This window comes from Notothenia rossii, assembly GCF_949606895.1.
Source record: "Notothenia rossii genome assembly, chromosome: 7".
Lineage (NCBI taxonomy): Eukaryota > Metazoa > Chordata > Actinopteri > Perciformes > Nototheniidae > Notothenia > Notothenia rossii.
Window position 1 is genome coordinate 60856013 of NC_136905.1, and position 22783 is coordinate 60878795.

At 38.5% G+C, this 22783-nt stretch overlaps 1 protein-coding gene and 1 long non-coding RNA gene across 2 annotated transcripts in view; one reads left to right on the plus strand and one right to left on the minus strand.

Annotated features, from left to right (window-relative positions):
• Positions 1–5792, minus strand: part of LOC307046250 — a 36454-nt gene extending 30662 nt beyond the window's left edge. The window contains exons 1-2 of the long non-coding RNA XR_013810117.1: positions 5451–5792; positions 4612–4700 (exon numbers count right to left, since the gene is read on the minus strand). This is a non-coding gene — a long non-coding RNA (uncharacterized lncRNA). The remainder of the gene's footprint in view (positions 1–4611; positions 4701–5450) is intronic.
• Positions 1–22783, plus strand: part of LOC307046249 (uncharacterized protein) — a 38861-nt gene that overhangs the window by 6993 nt on the left and 9085 nt on the right. The window contains exons 30-61 of the mRNA XM_079692560.1: positions 65–264; positions 360–472; positions 575–681; positions 821–997; positions 1293–1501; positions 1613–1707; positions 1822–1847; positions 2026–2047; positions 2140–2167; positions 2257–2341; positions 2469–2615; positions 2693–2904; positions 3008–3111; positions 3205–3323; positions 4638–4793; positions 9737–9948; positions 10032–10117; positions 10202–10329; positions 10490–10615; positions 10802–10992; positions 11071–11162; positions 11785–11915; positions 12096–12220; positions 12444–12570; positions 14440–14652; positions 14973–15143; positions 15775–15918; positions 17437–17486; positions 17588–17720; positions 17852–17934; positions 18029–18155; positions 21958–22148. Coding sequence (XP_079548686.1) covers positions 65–264; positions 360–472; positions 575–681; positions 821–997; positions 1293–1501; positions 1613–1707; positions 1822–1847; positions 2026–2047; positions 2140–2167; positions 2257–2341; positions 2469–2615; positions 2693–2904; positions 3008–3111; positions 3205–3323; positions 4638–4793; positions 9737–9948; positions 10032–10117; positions 10202–10329; positions 10490–10615; positions 10802–10992; positions 11071–11162; positions 11785–11915; positions 12096–12220; positions 12444–12570; positions 14440–14652; positions 14973–15143; positions 15775–15918; positions 17437–17486; positions 17588–17720; positions 17852–17934; positions 18029–18155; positions 21958–22148 — 4130 coding nt within the window. The remainder of the gene's footprint in view (positions 1–64; positions 265–359; positions 473–574; positions 682–820; positions 998–1292; positions 1502–1612; positions 1708–1821; positions 1848–2025; positions 2048–2139; positions 2168–2256; positions 2342–2468; positions 2616–2692; positions 2905–3007; positions 3112–3204; positions 3324–4637; positions 4794–9736; positions 9949–10031; positions 10118–10201; positions 10330–10489; positions 10616–10801; positions 10993–11070; positions 11163–11784; positions 11916–12095; positions 12221–12443; positions 12571–14439; positions 14653–14972; positions 15144–15774; positions 15919–17436; positions 17487–17587; positions 17721–17851; positions 17935–18028; positions 18156–21957; positions 22149–22783) is intronic.

A 22783-nucleotide genomic window follows, 5' to 3' on the forward strand; every position in this document is an offset into this window, starting at 1 on the left:
TCCTTTGTTGCATCATGTATGGTGTAGTATGTGTTTTAAACCCTCTAATGTTGTAATTTCAAAGGGCCCGGATTTCCAACCGTTTGTGAGAGACCGTGTAATGAATCGGACCTTCAGCATTATCAGTCCCCATTTCACACACTTTATGGAAGAAGACTGGTTTGTTTGGTTCCATAAGATCCTGGTTCCTGTCCTCCCAAGTTTCAGTCCAATGATGATCAAGGGTGCAACCGCAAACATTTCCTGCAAAAACTTCCAAGTCGTGTGAGTAGCACTTTACAAATAAATACGCTTGCATTGCAGAGAATTCAACATCTAATGTGGGACTGCATAATAATGTTTATTTTTATCCCACGCAGTGTGAGTGGGATGAGCAATGCTGCCCCTGCAATGTCCAAGGGACAACGAAAAGGCATTGGAAAAGCCTTGCTAGTCTATCTGGACAAATCGGCCAGTGTCATCAACAAGCCAGGTAGGGCTAACACTGGCTGGCACTCAACTTGTCCCATGTGTATCGATGAAAAATAAAGCTTGCTAAATGGTACCCATGCTAATGTCTATCTACCTGCCTTAGTTTGCAGACAGGGAATTCAGAGTGATGCAGAATGGCTTGAAGCATACTTGGGTGCATTTTCCCAACACGTAAAATACTCTGACCTCAAAGCCTTCAATCTTTCCGCGGTAAGTCATACATTAAGCCAGCAATATTCCTTGAAAACAACCACACAGTATTCAGAACATGGAAAATCTGCACGCGGGAGTTGTTCTGGCACGTCACGGTGAAAAGCAAGTGGTATATCTTCTTTGTTTGTATCCTTAGATGGCAGTTGTGGACTCCCTCTCACCAGAGCAGAAGGCTGAGCTGATATTGGATACAGACAGTGGAGCTTTGGAGGATGAGGCCTTCCTAAGGGAGGTGTTGACGAGCTTGATAGAGTCGCCTGATGATGAGGAGTTTGAACACTTTTTAATTGCTTTTGCAAAAGCCAACAAGCAGGTGAATGCTTAACTTTGGAATTGGCCTATTTTCTTAAAAAGCGTGCTGGCAAGCCGGCCATGTTACAATTGTCCTGAGATGGTTACATTTTTGCAGAACCTGAAAAAAGGCCAGGAATTGAATCCAAATCTGTTTAACACTTAAGATGTTAAAGGATTTGCAATTATGGTGGCCTGACGGTTTTCCCCATGCATTAGAATGCAAAGATGAGCCACCAAACTTGCTCTAACCTCTACAATCATTTCAGGAATCTAAACGTTCTCCTGTGCTGAAACATGTATACTTTTATTTCCAGAAAAACATCACCCTCATCAAAAATCCAGGTGTACGAGACACAATCTTGAACCTAACTTTGACGGCCCTTGCGCCTGAATTTGAAGGATTTGAGCCTGAAGACTTTAAGATGTTGTTCCAGGACCAGTTGGCTCCTGTCTTGGCGAGCCTCCACCCCGGCAGCTTGGCGGTTATCCCCAATAACATCAGCTGTCACTCCTACAGAGCTATGTAAGAGATGATGTTCCTAAAGTCCACAGTTAGACATTATAGGTTTGCATAATGATGATTTCAAACGTTGGCACCAGACAAGTGACAACGATTGATGTGCTCTTTCTTCAGACTCGCTGGTCTTGGGCAAAGTTTGGAATCCCTGCCATTGCACCTTTCGAACAGCCTGAGATCAAGCATAAAGTCACTGAAGGAAAGATTCACACGTACGTTTCAAAACACTCTGCTAACAAACTTTTTTTTTAGAAAACCCAATTACCATTACTTGTAACGATAGCTGTATTGATGACATAACTTCATTTACATTTTCTTCCAAACAGGTTGCTCACTTCCAGACTCCTTCATGGTGAGTTCATTAACATGGGGATATAACATGGAAAAGGCTTTGCAATAGTTGATAACAAATGTACAGGACACACGTTTGGCATACAAACATGATTTATATTAAGGAGCTTCATTGAGGTATTTTGAACTTAAACAAACTTTTGCCACTAAACTAACAATTATGATTTGCTTTTCTCCAGTGCAAGAAGACCCCGGTCAATGGTAAGTCTGTCAATTACCAGACATTAAAGCGTTGATGAAAAGATTGCATTGCAAAGGTACAATATCTGATACGCATTTTTGTCTTCTCACAGAGAACCTCATCTGTGCTGCAGTCAATAGGTAAGTGTATAGCAGATTTGTCCGGTGCTAGGTTTGCGGAGTTCTTTTACACAATCTAACTAAGGTTAAATGGTTGTTTTCCCCCTCAGATCACACGTCCAAGAAACACTATCTCTTTACAATTCCTCTGAAGCGCTGTGCCGTTTTACCCTCACTGAGCATGCTTGTTCCTCGGTAAGTTTGTTTTATGTAAACTATCAATCCCAGAACAAGATTTGGCTTTTGCTACACGAGCCTCCTGAAACTAATAGCCATAGGATCTGAGACACTTTGCTTTATTTCATGTCTATTTCTTTCCAAGGCAACACATCTAACAGCCAGCAACTTGGTCACATTGATGAACTGCACACTGGAAAGCAACAGGACATACCCGACAGAGGTCTGGAAGCTTTTATTCCAAAAAGCTTCTCCTGAACTAGACAAGGCTCTTGAGACATTCGCAACCATGGTAAATGCCACATTATCACAAAATTTGTGTTTTCCCGTGCCAATTCTGTCAAACCAAACTTATTTTCCAAATTCCAGGCACCAGGCAAGAGCAACCCATCCTTGTCACATGCACTTGAGGCTCTCGGAGAGGTGAGAATTGCCAACTTCAGCCAGACACAACTGCAGAGTGATGACTTTGTCAGCAGCTGGTTCCAGACAAATATTCGTCCGTTTTTGGCCTCCACAACCCCCAACTTCCTATTCTGCCTCAGCTCCAAGAACTTCAGCTGCGAGACCTACCAGACTGTGTAAGCAAACATGTGATACATTGCTCTACTGTGAACATTGATGGAAGATGAACCTGCCTATTTCTAGTTGGTTAGATGTTTACAGCCTTCTCTCAATATTTAGCATCAAGGCATTCAGCAGTCAAATGGCATCCATGGACAGAGAACAACAGCAAGCTGTCTACACTCATTTCATCCGGCCATTCCTTTCAAGAAATGACTCATCAGGTAAACGCAGGCACTCAGGCTCAATTAGGTCAAGTTTTGATGGCATGTGGTTGGTATACCCTGCCAATCTCATTGTTTCTGTCTTCTTCGCAGATCCTGGCTGTGTCTCCTTCAACAGAGGCAGTAAAGAGTGGCTTCAGGGCAACTTTGGCAACTTCTCTGGTTTTGCAACCCTTCAGGATCTGCAACATCTCAATGCCAACTTCTCCAGCGTAAGTAGCAGACCTTGGTTGTAGAGCTCAACTCCCAAACTAAAACCAGTTGTTGTTCAATAAATGTTAAATCAATATTAAATTATCAATTGTGTTACCATGACTACTTAAAACTTGACTTCCAGGATGTACAGTGACATGAACCCACTCGTCCCGTTTTGTAATCTGCATGAGAGTTTGATTGTAAGACAAGCCTAGACAATCTAAATGTAGCAAGCAAAGGGAACTTTTTTTCCATTATCCAGTAGGTTGCCCTTTTTTTAACAACTAAAGCTTCATTCATTATAGATATTAAACACTAAGTACTTGCATAGGTCAGCTGAAAAAATGCCAAGTAGGTTAACACAAACTAGGAATTTGTCTTGGTGTTTTTGGTGCAGACATACATAAAAATAAAACGGTGATAAAAAAAACTATTTAAAGAAAACCATAATTATTCAAATATAGCAATATTTACATTGAATATATATGAAATAAACATTTTTTTAAATATGTGTGCAGTTACAATCCATAAAGACCTTTAAATTGTATTGGGAAACTGGCATGTACATTTCTTACACATTATTTGTGCTATGTCATTGGACATAGCTTGCTGTTATTCCTTCAAGGCAAAACATATATTATATATAAATATAAGATACTGCAAAAACTAAAAAAGATCTGAATCTACTGATTAGTGTAGTGGCAATTTCTTATTTTACCTTATATGTTAAAACCAAATGCTTCTAAAAGCATTTTCTAACACTACTGTACCATTTCCTGATATATGCTGTTTTCTGTGCATACTCTAATGAGGGTTATTATTCTTAAGCGCTTCAAGGCCACAGAGCTGATTTGGCAGACTATGTTGAAACTACTCCTCTTCACACAAAGTTTGAACTTCCATATTCTGATAACCATTATACTTTCTACAGCTCAAGGACACAGGTGTCTAATAACAATATGAGACATCCGTGTGAAAGCAGATTTCTGAGGCGTTCCGCCTAGCTACACAAAAACTCTACCTTGTATATACAGTAAGCTTTGCTATTCTGTGACTATTGCGCACACTCCTGCAGACTACCCTGTACTCTGTGAGACTTGTGCCTTCGAGGCGCCTCGAATAAAGATCCAGAAAGACAACTCTGTTTGTTTCACCAGTTTATTGATTGATCATTCTAATTGTATATCTCCACAGTATTGACTAGGTCTAAGATTTCCATAACATTAGCTGCCGGTATAACATGGGAAGTCCAGTTTTTAAACAAGCGTAAAACTGCCAAGAAACGTTAAAGTTGATGTTACTTACTGTAATACTGTACTGCTCGTCACTAGGTGGAGGTTGCATATCTTCTTACTGTCAGTCAGCTGGCTCAGCTGGCAGCAACTCCCTCACATCTAAAGACAAAGATGGATGTGACAAGTATCATGAAAGTCATCAACCCTGTCAACTTTGGTGCTTTCTTTGACATCGTCTCACCAGCCATTGAGGTAAATATCTGTATAGCTGAGGCTTTCTTTGTTGCCTAATAATATTCACATTGTTTAATTTTTCCAGACAAACACATGGCATGAGTATATTGAAAGATGTTCAAATTAAATTCCTTGTAATCCACCTGAAAGCAAACACTGCAGGAAAATGATGCCTAATATTAACCCATTTCTGGTGCAATTTTTAAAAGTATATATTTTAAAGTCAAACTGAAACACACTTTCATCATAATACACTGAACTTTAAGTGAAAAAATATTTACCTAGCTTAATGCAATGTAACACACTAGGTCTGAAATAAAGACTAATGTCACAAAGGCTATACTATTTTGAAAGGGATTTTAATTAACATTATGAGAGCCAAACATGAAGAAGTTGAAGCTGTTAGCTTAAGGTGCCTATTGTAGCTGGTTGAACAAGGTAGCATAAGAAAAGCAAGCTTGTAGTAGTTATAGTTGTAGCAGTAACATTAATAAGGCATTACCTGTAAACAACAGCAAACACTACATTTATAGGCTATAAGATGTATTCATATATTATCTTAATTAATAGCCCGTTGAAGATACCAGCAACAACTTTCTAACGCTACTTCTTAAGCTCACTTAGGCTAACACAGCTAAATACTGTGGCATTTCATTTTCAACATCTTAAAATTACCTGCAAATGTCGAGGTTGGTTATTGTTCGTGCTGAATGGGGTGGTCCTGTTTCTTCAGTAGCACATAAAGTAACCAGTGAGCCTGCTTAACTCTCAGTCATACAGGGACAATGGAATACTGGCTATTTTTGCTTTGTTTATATTCACCTTATGTGGGCCTGCCCCTATTCTCACTCCCAGTTGAAACACATGTGTTAGTTCTCCCCGGTTTAGCACTCGTAGCTTTGAGGAACACCGGTTACGGAAAGTACCAAAGTACAATGATCATCAGACTCGTTACTTACAACCCAGTTTCACAGCATTTCGTGTTATAGTCACGAAATTAATTTAATCTATTGATTCGTGTTCAACAACACGATTTTCATTTTTTTTTCGTGTCACACAGAGCGATTTTAAAAGCAATGTATTTCTATTGGTAGTATGTTTCGTGCCTGCACCACGTCTTTTTGTCCGGTCAGGTCTTGGAAGACCGGAAGCTGTATGGTTCATAAACACATTTTATTACTCGCTTACCCTAAGCCTAACCCTTTCCCTTTTATTTTAAATTGTATAATGTCAGAGTTTTTCTTGCCGTCTGCTAGGAAAATAAATGGGCCAAAGAGCCTCAGGATACTGAAATCTTTTTTTCCTTCTAATTTGTTATTACATGTTACGAAACATACTACCAATAGAAATACATTGCTTCTAAAATCGTTCTGTGTCAGAATACTGAAATCTGTATTTTTTTTAATCTGTTTTTCCTTCTAATTTGTTATTATTATTATTATTATTATTATTATTATTGCTTTTAAAATCGTTCTGTGAGACACGAAAAAAATGCCGAAATTGTGTTGGTGAACACGAATCAATAGATTAATTTCGTAACTATCAGAGATGGGGTCGTTACTAAAAAAATGTAATATATTACATATTACATATTACTTTAAAAAAAAGAGTAATATATTACACTACTTCGTTGGGTGTCAAACTCAATTTCATCGCGGGCCACATTAGCATTATGGTTGCACTCAAAGGGCCGGTTGTAACTATATAAATATATAATATATATATATAAAATAATGTATTATATTACATTATTGTCTTTGAATTGGGTTATTATCGGATTGGGTAATAACTAACTAAGTTTGAAAGCAGAAGTCCAGGGCAAATAATTGCAAGTCTCTTCAGTGCGCATGTCGCAAAACGAGATGCATTGTGGGACAGGCCTCTGTAAAGTGGCATGTAACCATATAATAAACGTACTATATTCTTTGTAAGCTCTTGCAGGCCACATTAAATGAAGTCGCGGGCCGGATTTGGCCCCCGGGCTTTGAGTTTGACACCCCTAAAGTAACTTGTTACTTTACTCGTTACTTTACTCGCCGAGCACGTACGAACTGCGCATGCATGAGTGGCAATAACTCTCCTTACCAGCATGTGTTCTTTGCAGGTGTATGTTGAGGTTTGACGTGGTGTTTACAGCAGTGGATAACAGCTTATGGCCAGGACACAGTTTGCACCTCACCGTCACATTCCTGTCTATTCTTCGGACGAACTCAAAATAATGGGCATACCTCGACCCCTCGAAAGTTATCGCTGACTCAGCCATGTTTATGCAGCACTGCACGTGGAGATGTGGACGCGCAAGTCGCGCAGATTACGTACATATAAACCTGCGGCGGAAACCCCTCTTGTCTGTCAGTGTGATTATGACTGATTTTTAGTAAGTAACGAAGTAACGCGTGTTGGGGCAATGTTAGTAACTGTAGTGTGATTACTGAATTACAAAAGTAGCGCGTTACACTACTCCGCTACCGACAAAAGTAATATTATTACAGTAACACCAAACTCTGGTAACTATAACACGAAATGCCGTGAGACTGCGTTGTTAATTAAGAACATGTTTAAAATGACTCTTTCATATGGATGTAATGTATAAAGGTCCACAGGGATGAAATCTATAAAAACAAGTTAACTTAAAGACCAAATTCAATAAGCATTGTCTGTAAGTCTGTCAGTGTGCAATTTAGCTAGGGGGTTTTAGCCATATATCTATGGGATTAGTTTTGTGTCATAAAGATAAAGGGATTAGTTTTGTGTCGTAAAGATAAAGCAACACTAGAATCAAGCAAAACTAAGACTTTAAGAGAAAAAAAAACTGAATCAAGCAAAATACATTTTTAATTTCAAAAATAAAACTCTTAAGTTTCAAACAAATCATTTGTGTAATCATGTAAATTATAAGTATTTTTTCTTTGTTTTAACATATCTTTTTGTTTGCAGTTCTCTTTACTTCTTTCTGAATGATCAGACTTTTGCTTTCGCTGCAGCTATTCTCGTTTGCGCTCCTTCATTTTTTGTTTTTACAGCCCACTACACCACAGATCATACACTGCAATTCATGCAGTCCACTTGGCCATGTTTGTGTTGGTGCCTCCTGGGGAGTTTTCATGAAAATATCTGATTGCTGTGCATTATGCTTGTTTTGTAGTTTATACTTTATTCCAACTTTAAATATTTGAATACCTGAACACCTGAACACACTGCTGCTGTAAAATAATTTCCCAAATGTCTATCTATTTATTTTATAGATAAAAATAACACATCTATGTATTTTCAATCTAAAGGTGATACACAATATAAACTATACTGTTATTTTTTCAAAGACATGTTACATTTCAAACGCATATATTGCTATGTTTAGGACAAACAATTAAAGACTGCTTTAATTTAACAAATTCTGCAATATAAAAGTGGCAGATTTGCTTTATTAAACAGACCAGACCCAGGTTGCATACCACATCTTACTACTGTATGTTGGTCTGAAGAGTTGAAGCATTCATGCACAATGGATAACAACTGTGTTGTCTCATTCTATATCCTGTGAAAAAATGATATACATTTAGCATTACAAATTTGACATACTATTCCTAGCCTGAGGAATATATGAATAATCACATTTTCATGTAGAATAAAGACAAAAGAGTGATTATACAAATTACATTAATTCAAATTTGAACCAGAAGATGAAGTTTCAAATAATTTTTTTAATAAAAGGAAATAAAACAAAAAGGTGGATAATAATAAAATCTATTAAATGTATATGTAAAGACATTTGGTCAAATGAAATGACACTGAGCCAGTGATAACAGCAACGCCCAGTGTGGATGAAGATGGTGCAGGTCTTTCTTCTTTCTTCTTTTCTTTACTTCTCACTTAACACAAATAAAGAAACAGACCGTATAGTACAGCACAAACAACACAAATGAAAAATACTTTCATATATTTTCACTTGTAGTATTATAATAATTGAAATGCTGGTTCTTCAGGGGGTGTTCTATCCACGCTCAGCTACCGCACCGCAGCTGCCTGCACTGTACATACAATCGAGAAGAGCTGCAGCGAGAGCAAAAGTCTGATCATTGAGAAAGAAGCAGAGAACTGCAAACAAAAATATATGTTAATACAAAGAAAAAAGACTTATAGTTTACATGATTATACACATGATTTGTTTGCAACTTATAGTTTTATTTTTGAAATTAAATGTATTTAGCTTGACTCAGCTTTTTTTCTCTTAAACCTTTAGTGTTGCTTGATTCTGAGAAAGTGTTGCTTTATCTTTATGGTACAAAACTATAATCCCATAGGCCTATATACAGTATCTATCAAGCTAACTAATGAAAGTCAGCAACGTATCTTTTGAGCTGGATTGAGAACATTATCTATCTTTCTGTCTGTCTGTCTGTCTGTCTGTCTGTCTGTCTGTCTGTCAATCCAAAAGATGGCTAGCAAACATTGGCTATCTATCAAACTAACTAGCGAGCATTAGCTTTCTACTTCTACAAGCTAGGTATAAAAAGTGATATATCTACTTAACAAGCTAGCTAACTTTTCCTATGCATCAGTTAGGAAGCTTACATTTGCCACCTATCTAATAATCCAGCTAAAAAGTGTTAGCTATCACCAAATGTGTGGCTCTCAGAATTATTTGTATTTATTCTCCATAGTTTGATTTGCAGAACAGTACTGTGTTTACTTTTTGGCAGTGATAGTATTTATAAAAATATATTTCTTAGGCCGCTTTCCTACAGACAGTTGCACTCACAGCTCCAAAGACAACAAAGTGGTAGAACTTGCCTTCTAGCCGTAAATACCAACACAAAAAAAGGCAGTGTGGAAGCACCTTGCAAAGCACAAGGTGGAATCAATTAGATATTGACTCTTGAATGATCAGGTGAATATCATAAAATAACTCATGCCAACGTTTGTGTACAAACTTATATTAATACTAATTAATATTTCCGCAGACTCACCCAGCCAACTTCACGGTGGAGGTGAAATCTGCCTTCCTCCAGGAAATATATGACAGAGTGAATCTGTCTTCTCCAGCTATCAGTGACACAGAGTTCTTGCTGTGGCTCAGGCGACTGAGACCTCTTCTGGTTAACCTCTCTCCCAGCCTGGTGACTTCCTTATTTAACATCGGGAAGAAAAGGGGGTGTAACAGCAGCGAAAAGATGTAAGAATGTCTTTAGAGGGTCATGGTCAATGTGATGATATGTATTTTTAAATTGATTCAGACACATTTTTATCTGAATTTAGAATTACATTGCTGGACACACAACGCTTGACACTCAACAGCAACACCCAACGAGAGATCAATACAAATATTCTGCAATCCCTTCAAGGTTTGTAAAGTTTATATATTTCAGTCTTTTATTTCTCTGGCAATATGTCTCAGAAACTAATAAAGGTTATTTTGTTTAAAACAGGTCCAACGCCCCTCGAGTGTTACAGGGGTGGAAGCTTCTACATCTATCTGAGAAACACTTTCCAGAGATTTGATTTTCCAGATTTGTCCACGTTCACGTCTCTTCTGCCCCCAACACGAGAACCAGAGGTAATCAAAACATTACCTTTTTTGTATTCCCATACAGAGGATGAAATTAAGCTTGTGCTGGCTTTAATACAAATGCTCGTAGATGGGGCGCTGTTCTAGTAGTTATATTAAAATATGTACAAGTTTATACCAACTATAAATATTTTTTTCTTTCTTACAGCTCCTAAGTACCATCAGCACCTCAGAGCTGAATCATTTCCTCAGTCGACCCAATGTGATTGGCAACGAATCTGACATCTGTGTCATATTCAGAAACTACAACAACACTGCTGCCTTCCTAGAAACTGTATGTCACTCGACTGATTAGTGCCCCTTAACTTACATTATAACTGATAAGACATACAGTCTTTACATATTTGTATTTTTAACATCAGATTGGTGATAACATTTGCATAAAATACATAATAGTTTAAAATACCAAATGTTATACCAGCCTCTCGTTAAATGTGCAAATTCATGTGTATACAATTAGGAGGATGTTCCAGATGATGTGAAGATGATGACCCTCCCCTGTGTTTGGCCTTTGGCGCTGAGCAGCAACAACCGTGACGAGGTTGATTCCTGGTTTGATGTGCGGTTGACTAAATATTTTAGATTCCTCACCAAGACCCTCATCAGCTCCAACGAAGTGCAGCATGCTTCATGTCTTGCCTTCCAAAAACTGTAAGTCTCTTTTTTTCTCAGAGCGTTAAAAAACTCAGTGACAACAGGGCTGTCATTGTATTTTTTTGCTTTCAATAGGGTCTCTGTAATGGGAAATAACTTCACATACAACAACTCTGAGTTTGGACAGGCTGAGGTATACACCACAATCAGCACCTATCTGGGAAATGGTAAGATTCATTTTTGAGTTGTAGATCTATAGGATTTAATACTGACTTTCCAAGTCTAGTCTAACATTCTTAAGGTGGAGAGCACAACAGAAATGATATGTTTTTCTAGAACAAGCATTTTTGATTTAGTTCTAGATAATGTAGTTCTTCAGAATATACTTTAGTAAGGTTTGATACTTTTTACTTTAAACGATAAAATAAGACTACTAGCTTTTTTATAATAAACGACATCCCTGTGCCCCTTTACATCTATTTGAACTACATTTCCATCACAAGTAGCCATTATAGCCCTTAGGCTCTGGGGATGGCAATGATGGCTGTCGAAAATCAATTTTTTGTATAGAGAAAATGATTCCTAAAAAACGCCAAGACAATTAATCTTCCTGCAAAACGTATACAATTACTCCGATCAGCTTCAGCCAAAGCTGACTACTAGCCTACTTTGGGTTATGTGCCAGTTATGAAATGCATATTAACATGCTTACCAACAATGGTTAACATTATACTGTATCTGTCAAATGTAAGCATGTTAGTATTGTCATTGTGATGGCTCAAATATTTAAAAAGATAAAAATGTCTCTAACCCTAATCCTAAATGTTTTGTGTTTTCCCTGTTTCATAGGCTCTGAAGCCAGATGCTACAACGACAATGATGCAGAACTGAATTCTACCGCGTGGTTTGCCAATAACATTGGCAACTTTGTGACGTTTGCCACTGTTGATGATATCAGCAACTTCATCTCCCCCAGTCAAGTATGTCCTGATAATTGTTTTAGTACATTTACTAGTAATGCTTAAACTCAGATAAAGACATTGTTGATATAATTAAACTAGACAAAGCTTTCACTTTACTTTTAAATCTACTTTTGTTTCAAAAAGCAAATGCATTTTGAAGAATAATTTATTAATCTATGTTTTGATATATTTTTCAAGGCTAAAGTTTTCATGGTCGACCAAGCCAACCTGGAGCTCTTTAAAAACGCAGCAATTCCACAAACTGTGATCGACTACTACATCTTGACTCTTTTTGAATTCAACCCCACCTTCAACCCTCTCAAGTGAGTATCCACTTGTTTCCCAAGATATGTTTTTTGAATAGTCCATTATACAGCTAAAATGCATTGCATATAATGTGTGTACTGAAAAGACGTTGTGGTAAACATCTAAGCAGGCCCTAAGAATCAGCGTGTTATCTTCTGCCTAGTAACAAGTGGTTAATAACTTTAGAAAACCACCAGCTACTATGGCTTCTGTAAATATTCTTTTTTATTCTTCTTATAGTGTTCCAGGTTCTTTCCTGTGCTCTCCTGAGGTCCCAAGTTCCGCATATTCTTCTGCTAGTGAAGCTGACACCATCAAAATATTGAAGGAGCTCGAGAAATCCTGCAATGGAACAGAGGATTCTGAGGTACCAGCTCCAATGATTTCTACAAAAAAACAGAGATGGACTTATGCGTTAAACAAAAAAATCACTTATCACATTGATTGTCATTTCACAAACCTTTAAAATGCATGAATGGGGCTTTAGTAAAAACAAAACAGGAAAACAGCAAAAAAAAGCAAACAGTGACGCAACCTAGTAAGGCTAAACATAACATTGCAATTACCAGGATTGAAAATAAGTTTTAAATTGGGGATTTAGGAAAATGAACTTTACAGTTCCCAAAAAATGCTCCTACTGAGCCAGAAACCTGAATATAAACCACTGTGTTTCTCAGCAAGCACCTAAGAAGCCTGCTAGGAATTTGAGGAACAGTTGAACATTACAATATATACAAAAAAAAACAAAGATATTACATTTCTTAGCGACATGGCGGGGGTGGAACCTTATCAGCTTCCTTTCCAAAGTTTTAATTGCACAATTACAGTATAAAATATAAGTTCTTGATTGTTGTAGAATTTGCTTTTACCCTGAATTTACACCTCTTTATTTTTCTCACACTCCATGTGCTGCAGCACCTCTTTCCACCCTCTGTCTGAAACCAGAGCCCAGTCTGCTCTGATTGGTTAGCTGGCTGCCTCTGTTGTGATTGGTCAACCGCTTAGAGATGTCCCGCCCCTTAGCCTCTCACATACTATGTTATGGCGTATTTCCACTACAGCGTGGAGCACGGTTTAAGCGTGCCGTGCCCGGCCCGTTTTTTGTTGCGTCTCCACTAGGTGGAGTTCCGGCTAGCGGGTACTTTTTCACAGTTTTCCTGGATCTCCAAAATCGAGGTTCTTTGCGGGCCAACAACCGGGCTGAGTATGCTAAACTCGTGAGAGAATCGCTGGCAACTAGAATAAAATGAACATATCTTACCGTGATTTAATTGTAATACACATTTCAAAATGATGCCGAAGTAACAACATACTGATACCGGTTAGTAAAAAACATGAATTAATGCTTTGACAAGTCTGCAAACAGACGGCAGGCAAATAACCTTTTAAAATTCGTGTTTTTGTGAATGGAGATCGGCTAAGCTAGCGTTGTATACGCTCAGACCGGCCACACTCACAACAACGGCCTATTCAGACATAAATAAACCAGCGACTCTATTCACCATGACACAGACAGTCTGTGGTTTGTACTCGTTTAACTTTTGTCTAGTTTCTGAACAGATATGAGGAGCTGTGAGCTTGAGTGCTAACAGATAACAGCTGATGTTGGTTTTGTGTTTCGCATCGAAGATGACGTCACGGCTCCGCCTACACTGCGTTAATTTAGATACTACCCCAGTTCCTAAACTGTAATGGAAACGCAGCATAAAGTGAGCCTGGCCTAACGAGGCCTAGCCATACCGTACTAAGCCGAGCGAGGTCCTGCAGTGGAAAAGCGCCATTACAGCGCTAGTCAAAAGATGTGCGAGTGTTACATAGTGATGTCACTATTTTATGGAAGTAAACAAAGGACTATAATCGAGGCACTTCAGGCAGTGGGGGGAATCTGTGGGAGAGAAACTCCCTCTGGGGGGAACTTTGGGATTTTAGCCTTTGCAGACCATTCACTTAAACCTATATAACACACGAAAAGCATAATATTGCCCCTTTAATGCTTTTTATACTGTATATCATTTAGCTTTTTATATCTGTAATATTCATAGACTTATATGATACAGATACATTACACTTTACTGCTTCTTTGCACTTTTGGTTTGATGCTAACTGCATTACGTCATCCCATTACTTGTGCCCTTTGCAAAATTGGATCTAATATAGATGTATGTACAGTTAACTTACCTTTGCAAGCTTGCTCACATCTTTAACTCGTTCCCCATCCCACTCTGACATCAAACAGGTATCAGCTGTTCTGGCATCCAATATTGAGACCTTCACACCGGAGACGTTTTCGACCTTGGGCAGTGCAAGTTCGGGCCTGAGCAACACCAAGATCTCTTCACTTTCCCCCACAGTGATGGTTTCCTCTCTGTCCACCCTCGGCACAATCAGCACCTGGAACCAGGGGCAGGCCAACATATTTATCCAAAAAATTATTTCTTCAGGGTACTTGGTAAGGGCTTTACAATCCACGTCGTTGTAACTTCTCGCTGCATATTATCCCAATGATTACACAGTTACATACTACATAACTAATTTATGATGCTGATCGATATGACTGCACATATTCCCTTAATTCTCCTTAGCAACAATCTTTTCTCCACAAGCGGCTTGCTGGGGAAAATTAACAACCCTGGAATGTCAAAAATCAGAATCCAGTGTACAACTAAGCCACGTAATAAGAAAAAGTAGATGCTTCAAAACCCATCAGTGTTCTGATTTTCAATGTTGCTAATGAAATTTACTGACTCTGGCAATGATAAATGTATACAGATCAACGACGGATCGCGTCTGGAATCCCTCGGCACGCTCGTTGCTGGAGTTCCTTCAAAAACAATTGAGAATATCCCAGCCACTGAGCTATCCAGCATCTCTCAGAACACTGTCTTTGTTAACAACATGATTGCAGCCCCGACAGTCATCCAACAGATCTTCGTCCAAAAGGTACTTTTGATTCTCTCACAACATTGCTGACCAAAGATAAAAACATAATTGTCATTCCCTGGCTTATCTACTGTATATTAAAGAGTAGCCTACAAACTACAAAGTTTAGGGCAGTGTCCATTGGCTACTAGTGGTGTGAAGGAAACTAAATATATTTTGTCTTACAAACTGAAGGTTTTCTCTAAAAGTTTGGCGTAAGAAAACAGAAGATGAACAATACAGGTGCATGCTGTGCAGTAACATTGTATGCTATAACCATCCATTCTGCCAAACTCTCCCCAGTTCTGCTTTAACTCGGACTACAACACACACAGAGGGATAGTGACTTCATTGTATGATCAAGTAGACATAACTCCCCCAAATATTTACGTAGCAAATAGTTAGGTGTTGCTATATAAACCCATTGAATGCCATTTAGATTTCATTCCTTGTCGATTTGGAGACTACCTATTTACTGGAGGTAACAGGAAATACTGTTTGTAAGACATGTTCCAGAATACTGGGGGATATAAATGTGTTTATATGCAGAAAATAGCATTCAAGAACTTAAACTTGTTTTGTATGTACTCACTCACTTACAGGAGTATTGTGTGATGATTTCTGATTTTGACTCTTATCTGTGATCTGGTAGATCATCTCTCTTGACCAAAGTGCAGCTAGCGTAGTGCAGAATGTCCCCGATGCCATGGCAACTGAGATTCCATCTTCCTCGCTGGTATTCTCTGGGCCTGTGGACATCAGTAAGATCAACAAGAAGACATGGACAGGAGAGCAGGTCAGTACGTAGCTCTATAGACAACATATTTAAACTGAAGCTGCAGATATGCCATACTCTATAATGTCTAAATTAACCAATCAGAATTGAGGACTCAATTAAGCCATGTAATAACATCCGAAAAGCGGGGCGTGGGAAGTAGAGGTGCTGAGGGTGCTGCAGCACCCCCTGGTGGAGGACAGGGGATCTGCACTTCCACAAGATTAAATACAAATATAAATAATACACAAAAAACGAATTTTCGTTAACTTTAGTCTAAGTTATCTCAGTTGGTCTTAAACGGTTTGATCACAACTTATGTAAACAAATATTACCAAGGCACACCTTTATTATTATTAGGATGAATAAAAACAGGTTTGAAATCATTCCAATGTATAATATAGGACAGTAAACCACAACTATTGTTTAAAACTGAAGAGATTACAAAATATGCATACATAAATGTTAACTGGTGAAATAAGATATAAATTAACCACAAAAATAAAATAAGTTAGCCTACATTTATTTGTTATTGGCTATGGTAGGTTATTGGAAATGTTCACATACTTATTTGATTAATATAGATTGAAGCATTTTACTTTGAAATGTTAAAAAAAATCAAAACATGTTTGTTATTAAACATAAACATCAAAGTCTAATCCAGGGTTGGAGTGCCTTGGTAGCTGAAAGTTTAAAGTGTAGTTAAGATTCTGAACCCCACATTTCTGTGTGAATGTTAGTCTCTGAGCAGGTGGCACCTTGTATGGCAGCCTCTGCCTCTGGATGTATGTGAATAGGTGAATGTTGACTTATTATACTTAGTATATTTGAAAGCACTTTAGGTGGTCACAAAGACTGGAAATACATGCAGTAGATTATACACTAATGTCACATGAATACAATCTCCCAAGCTCGATTCCAACTGTGGGAACGTCATTATTATTAATTATTTCATACTCGTATTTAGCTTGTCGTTTTCATTCTGACACTACTCATTAATCACTCAACTAAAGTCGAAAAATGGCCATATAATACACAGTAACTCTCCTTAATGTTTTTACCCAAGGTTATAATATATAGGACTCAAAACACTTCAAGATTTTCTAACACAAAGGATATTTTTTATTTTTTATTTAACCTTTATTTAACCAGATAAAAAGCATTGAGATAAAATCTCATTTACAATGCTGACCTGGCCAAGAAGGCAGCAACGTTACACATAACACATAACACAAACATATAAAATACAGAGAACATAACTAAGAAAACAAAAGACGAAAAAAAGCAGTTACTACATTGTGCACATTAGGACAGTAAGAAAGGCACTACTTATTACTGCAAGAGCAGCTGGTGGTAAGGACTTCTGACAACTTCAATTTAAAACAGGCTATAGAAACAAGTGCCGTCAGTTTGAGGCGTGATTGAAGGTCATTCCAAGACCAAGGACCATAATAAAAGTCACGATATTGTAGCCTGTTGCTTTAAAGAGATAATTAATCAATTAAGTAATTTTTGACATTGTTCTGTCTGTTCTTCTAGGCGGCCATGTTTTTTGAGTCACTGGGCGAAACAGACTTTGACACCGAGAAGTAAGTGAACAATTTTCACAATAAAAAATGTTTCTCCCCGCAGAAGAATTTTCACGGTCTATTTACCTGTGTTATTGTGCTTTTTCAAATTCCCCCTGCAGGCTAAATCCAACTGTTCTGCAAGGCTTCACATGTAACACAGTGCGGAAAATGAAAAAGAAAAGGGTCCGAGGGCTGATCCGTTCCTGTAGGCCAAGGAAAGGCAGGGCAAAGGTGAAGCTGGAGGAAACACAGGTAAATTACTATATCCCTTTATCTGAGTTGATAACTGAAATAGATATGATGTATAACACCAGAGTCTTGCATTTAGGAAAACATTAGTTGTTTGATTGAGTAATAATAAATGTATGCATTATTTTCTACAGCTGACGTGCATGTACAACCAGCTCAAAGGAAACCTCTCTCAGGACTTTGTAGATTATCCATCAGACATGCTCATCTACCTAAAGTTAGTTTTCCTTGAAACATTTTATTTTAATGAACCCCTTATCGGCTTAATATAGAACACATTTTCTTATTTTTTACATATCTGTTTATTACAGCATCAAAGATGTCCAGGGTGCCAACTGCAGGTCATACTTTACCGCATTGGGTGCTGCAGACTTCACTGTGGCCTCCAGTGTTTTAAACAAAGACTCCGGGCTATTCAGCGAAGCCCAGAACTGCTTGGTGAGTGCCGTTAAAAGGAATGTTTGCTAAGGGTTATAAGGAAGGATGTAATGTGTTATAACGTGTTGTATTCATTGTAAAATATAACTTTTATTGCAAAAAAAACATCAAATTAAGCTTAAATAACCAAATGGAAACCGTAAGTTATAACTTGTAGTCCTACCTATGGCTATACAGAGTGGTGCGATGGTGATGTGTTTTTGTAGGCCGTCCCGGAAGTTAGCATTGCAAGGGCTTCCCCGACTAAAAGCAATGGGATTTGGTTGCACAATATTGCAGAAAATACACTTTTTTGGCCAACACACGTTAATCATACTTAACATGTTTTGTTTTTGAAGGGTAAATACAATCGACAGAAATAAAAAGCTAACGTTAGGCTAAAATCAAACTATACCACGGCCGCATGGCTATACCAATTCGGTTCAGAATTGATTTTAAACTCCTTTTATTTGTTTTCAAAGCCCTAAATGGGCTGGCTCCGGCCTATATATAGACCCTCCAGAAAAACGCGATTCTGCGATCGCAGAATTTACCGCATAATCAGCAAAATGGCGCAGATTTTTAAAAGGCCGCATATTTATCAAAAGGCCACATAATCCCCGCATTTTTCCACACAAAGTTGAGAAGAAAAAAAAGTTAACTCGTCTTGACGTTACGTCATCAGCTCGCGCATCACAGAATGTAAACAACACTGTATAGAGTGAACGTGGGGAGCTCACACGATAGAGAAAACTCCAAGATGAAAAAATCTAATCCATCTCATTTACCGACGAACATTTCTACTAAAGACCAGGCAAAAAGTGGGGGGAAACTATTCTGCACCCCGTGCAACTGTGTGTTGGAGCATAAGAGAAAATCGACGGTGACGACCCACTTTGATTAATTCAAACATTCGAAAATGCTTTCTGCTGCTGCGGACAAGAAAGCCATTCAACTCACGTTCACCGAGGCATCAACCTCCAAAACCCTTTCGAGGGCTACAAGAAACGAAGTGAGTAGCCTACAAGATTGAAGCTGGTCAGATAACGAACGAGTAAATGAAAACAGAATGAGGCGGAGAAGTGTGTGTGTGTGTGGGGGGGGGGGGGGTGAGATTAAAATAGCCCAATTGCTTTTACAATGAATAAACATTGAATGTGTTTAATTGAATAGTAAAGGGGTTTAACGTTAGTGGCAGGTTGTGTGTGAGAGAGAATAAATAAGACAGCCCAATATTTAAAAAAATTGTTATTCTTTTCCCCCGCATATTGAGCATATTTCGCAACTTTCCGCATATTTCGCAACTTCCCGTAATTTCACCGCATAAAATCACATAAAAAACCTGCATGTTTAATCGCATAATCAAGGATTTTAGCCCGCATAATCAAGGAATTTAGCCCGCATAATCAAGGATTTTTGCCCGCGTTTTTCTGGAGGGTCTATATATAGCCAAACTCCTCAATCGCTACACCCCAGCCAGAGCTTTAAGGTCGGCTGACCAGCTTTAAATCTACACTAAAGACTCACTTCTTCTCTCTGGCCTTCTAGTCTGAGCGGAGCACGACTCATTACATTTCCCTGTGTGTGATTTTTTATTTGTACTGTTGAATTTGTTGTAAAGTGTTTTTGTTGTAAAGTATTTTTATTTTATGTACAGCACTTTGGCTCGACCAAAACTCGTTTTAAAAATGTGCTATATAAATAAAACTTGATTTGATTTGATACGTCACTACCGTTAAGCGGTGGACTGGTATAGAGTGGCGAAGTCACGCCCATCTACTTCCGGTCCATGGGACCTTATTTCGGAAAAATTATGTATTGAAGTCAATGGAGAGAGAAAACGTATCTTTCGATCCCATTTGAATGGTGCCACAAATTACACATATGATGTTTGTCAATCTTAAAAAATAATTTCCATGTCAAAAAAGTCAGTTTTTCGTAAAACTGTTGAAATATAAAACTATGAAAAAAACGCAACTAGAAAGAATACAAGTCCCAGAGTCGCGTAACTGTTGTCATAACTGATGTCACAATTGTTTTCCTCCGCTAAATATAAGAGATATATAAGATAACTTTAACAAGATGCCTGTGTGCTTAGTACCAGGTTGTTATCATACCAGCAATGGGTCTTGCTTGTTATTTCGCTTCCCGTCTGATGAAAGGACCAGGAGTGGCTGGATCAAGTTAGCTACCTAGCTAGTAGCAAGCACGTTAGTTAGCATTACAGCCTTAGCCTTGTCATTTTTATTAGCCTTAACATGAAGTGACATTAAGTAACCCAAAATGTTTAACGGTAAGAGTAGTAGTCATATTTCGTGAACCCTTTGAAGAGTACTGTCACATCGGTGTGATCATTCTATAATACACGATTTAAGCCCGGGGGAGAAATGCTAACGCTACATTAGCATCGGCGATCTTTTGTACTTCAAGCTATCTGCAAAAATGGTGGACATTAAACATTAAAAAGATCAGGCAGTTCAGAGAGAATCAAAGGAAGGCAGGCAGGCAGGCGCTTTGCATGACATTCTTCTGGCCGTGTTTCATTGTGGTGATAGTGAGGGTAGTCAATCCCTTGTTTAGCAAGACAGTAGTGATGGCCATCTTGGTGACGTGTGTTGTTCTGCGAGACCAGAGATGAAGTTCATTGACCGTTTCACACAAAAAAATGTGTTACTTCACAGTTTTACGACACATTTTTTTTTTTTGACTGGCAAAATTATCTTTTAAATTGACAAACATCATATGTGTAATTCGTGGCACAATTCAAACGGGATGGAAAGATAATCTTTCTCTCTCCATTGACTTCAATACGGTCCCATGGAGGTCAACCGGAAGGGGAGGGACTTCGCCACTATATAACGCGTCGGCCTTTACACAACTCTGATGAGGGGGGGTAGAGCACGCTCTGTTACGGCCCCTACACACTGCGGGGTGCGTTGCCGCTTCAACGCTTCTGCCCATTCAGTAGAGCACTTTTCTACTTTTGACGTCTCGACGGAGGCGTCAGCCACTCGAATCCTATGCCAGTACAAGCTCGAGCCAATCAAACCTTGTGCTTGTGTGTCTGGGGCGGGAGATTCATGTGATTGGTTGTTGGTCGAGTTTCAGCCCCCCCCGCCGGCAAGCGACAACGCACGCCGCCGTGTGTAGGGGCCGTTAGCGCCATGTTATGCATTCCCACTGCACCTCGAGGGAACGCGCACAGCGTAAAGCAAAAACTCGCAGACATTTCAATGATTTGTACGGCAAAGTTTGGTTTGGAAACGATATCATTTCCTTTTTGGCGGGCATGCATAACACGGCATAACACCGGAGCCTCGCTGCGGGGAAACTTTGGCTCTGTTCCGAGTTTGTTCTAATCTGTCAAAATGACGGACTCCTTTCAGATTTTTCCGTCTTTGTTAAAAAAAATCCGTCATAAACAGAAAATATTCAGTTAACGCGCTCTGGTCCGCACGCAAAGTACTTCATGTATTCACTTTTTATGGCACATAGAAGCTTTGGACATTCACCGGTGGGGTATTAACTGACGCAGGACAAAATGGGAACAGGATTTTGTAAAAAGCTAACTCATATCGTTTTAAGACTCATTACTGAACCACTCTATAGATGTTTACACTGTCAATGAAAGCATACTTAAAGTAACATTACGATTAAATGTGTATTGTTATGTTGAAGACAAAGGCAGACAGTTTTAATGTATTGTTATTTGGTTTCTGTAAAGTAATCAATTTCCCATATTAGCGTATATGTTCAACACATGTTTGCCTGTCAATGCATTGTGGCACAATTTTAATTAAATGCTTTGTTTTTAACTGTCTAGGGTATAAGTGGTGTGAAACTAAACGGAGGCGACGTGGAGGTGCTAGGGAACATGGTGTGCACTCTGAACAGTTCTTACATCGAAAACAGTGATTCTCTCATTTTGGAAAAGCTCAAAGTCTGCAAGGACCTCTCTGCCAGCCAGGTGGCTGCCATGGAGAAACTGTTGCAGTCTGGGAAGACAAAATACGGGTACGATAATATTTTTGCAAACAAACACTTTTTATAACAAAACAATGTCCAGCCATTTTGATTGCAATTTAAATGATAAGGCTGTTAACAAATATGTATAGGCTACTTATCAATGTCAGCAAATCCCATGAAAAGCCCAAAACCAGAAATGAATCGATCCTACAACCAAAAATTGTCTGTGTTTCCAAAACCACCTATAAAATCATATTTTATTCCATCAAGCTCCTAAAACTAATAAAAGCACATGAGTGCCCCACACTATTCACTGGATGACATGATCCATCACTACCTTAAACACAGAGCATAGTGGTATACCAAATGCAGAAATGTGTTCATAAACAAAAATAAATCAAACATTTGAATAACTTTTTTGACAAACTATTGTTCCCAGGTGTTTTCAGTTATCACTGTGTTTTAGTTTTAAAACTGATACTATATATTTGTGATTCATTTCTTTAGGCAAAACTCCACATCTTTAATGTGCACGTCTTCTCAGTGTTGATCGTAAATGTAAATTGTTCATAGAATCATAGCATAGTGCAATGAAGCTATGAGTTCCTTAATGCCTGATATATGGACACAGGAAGCAGAGTTCGTTTAGGTCACGGAGCAGTGCTAGCTTTGCCTTCATGTAC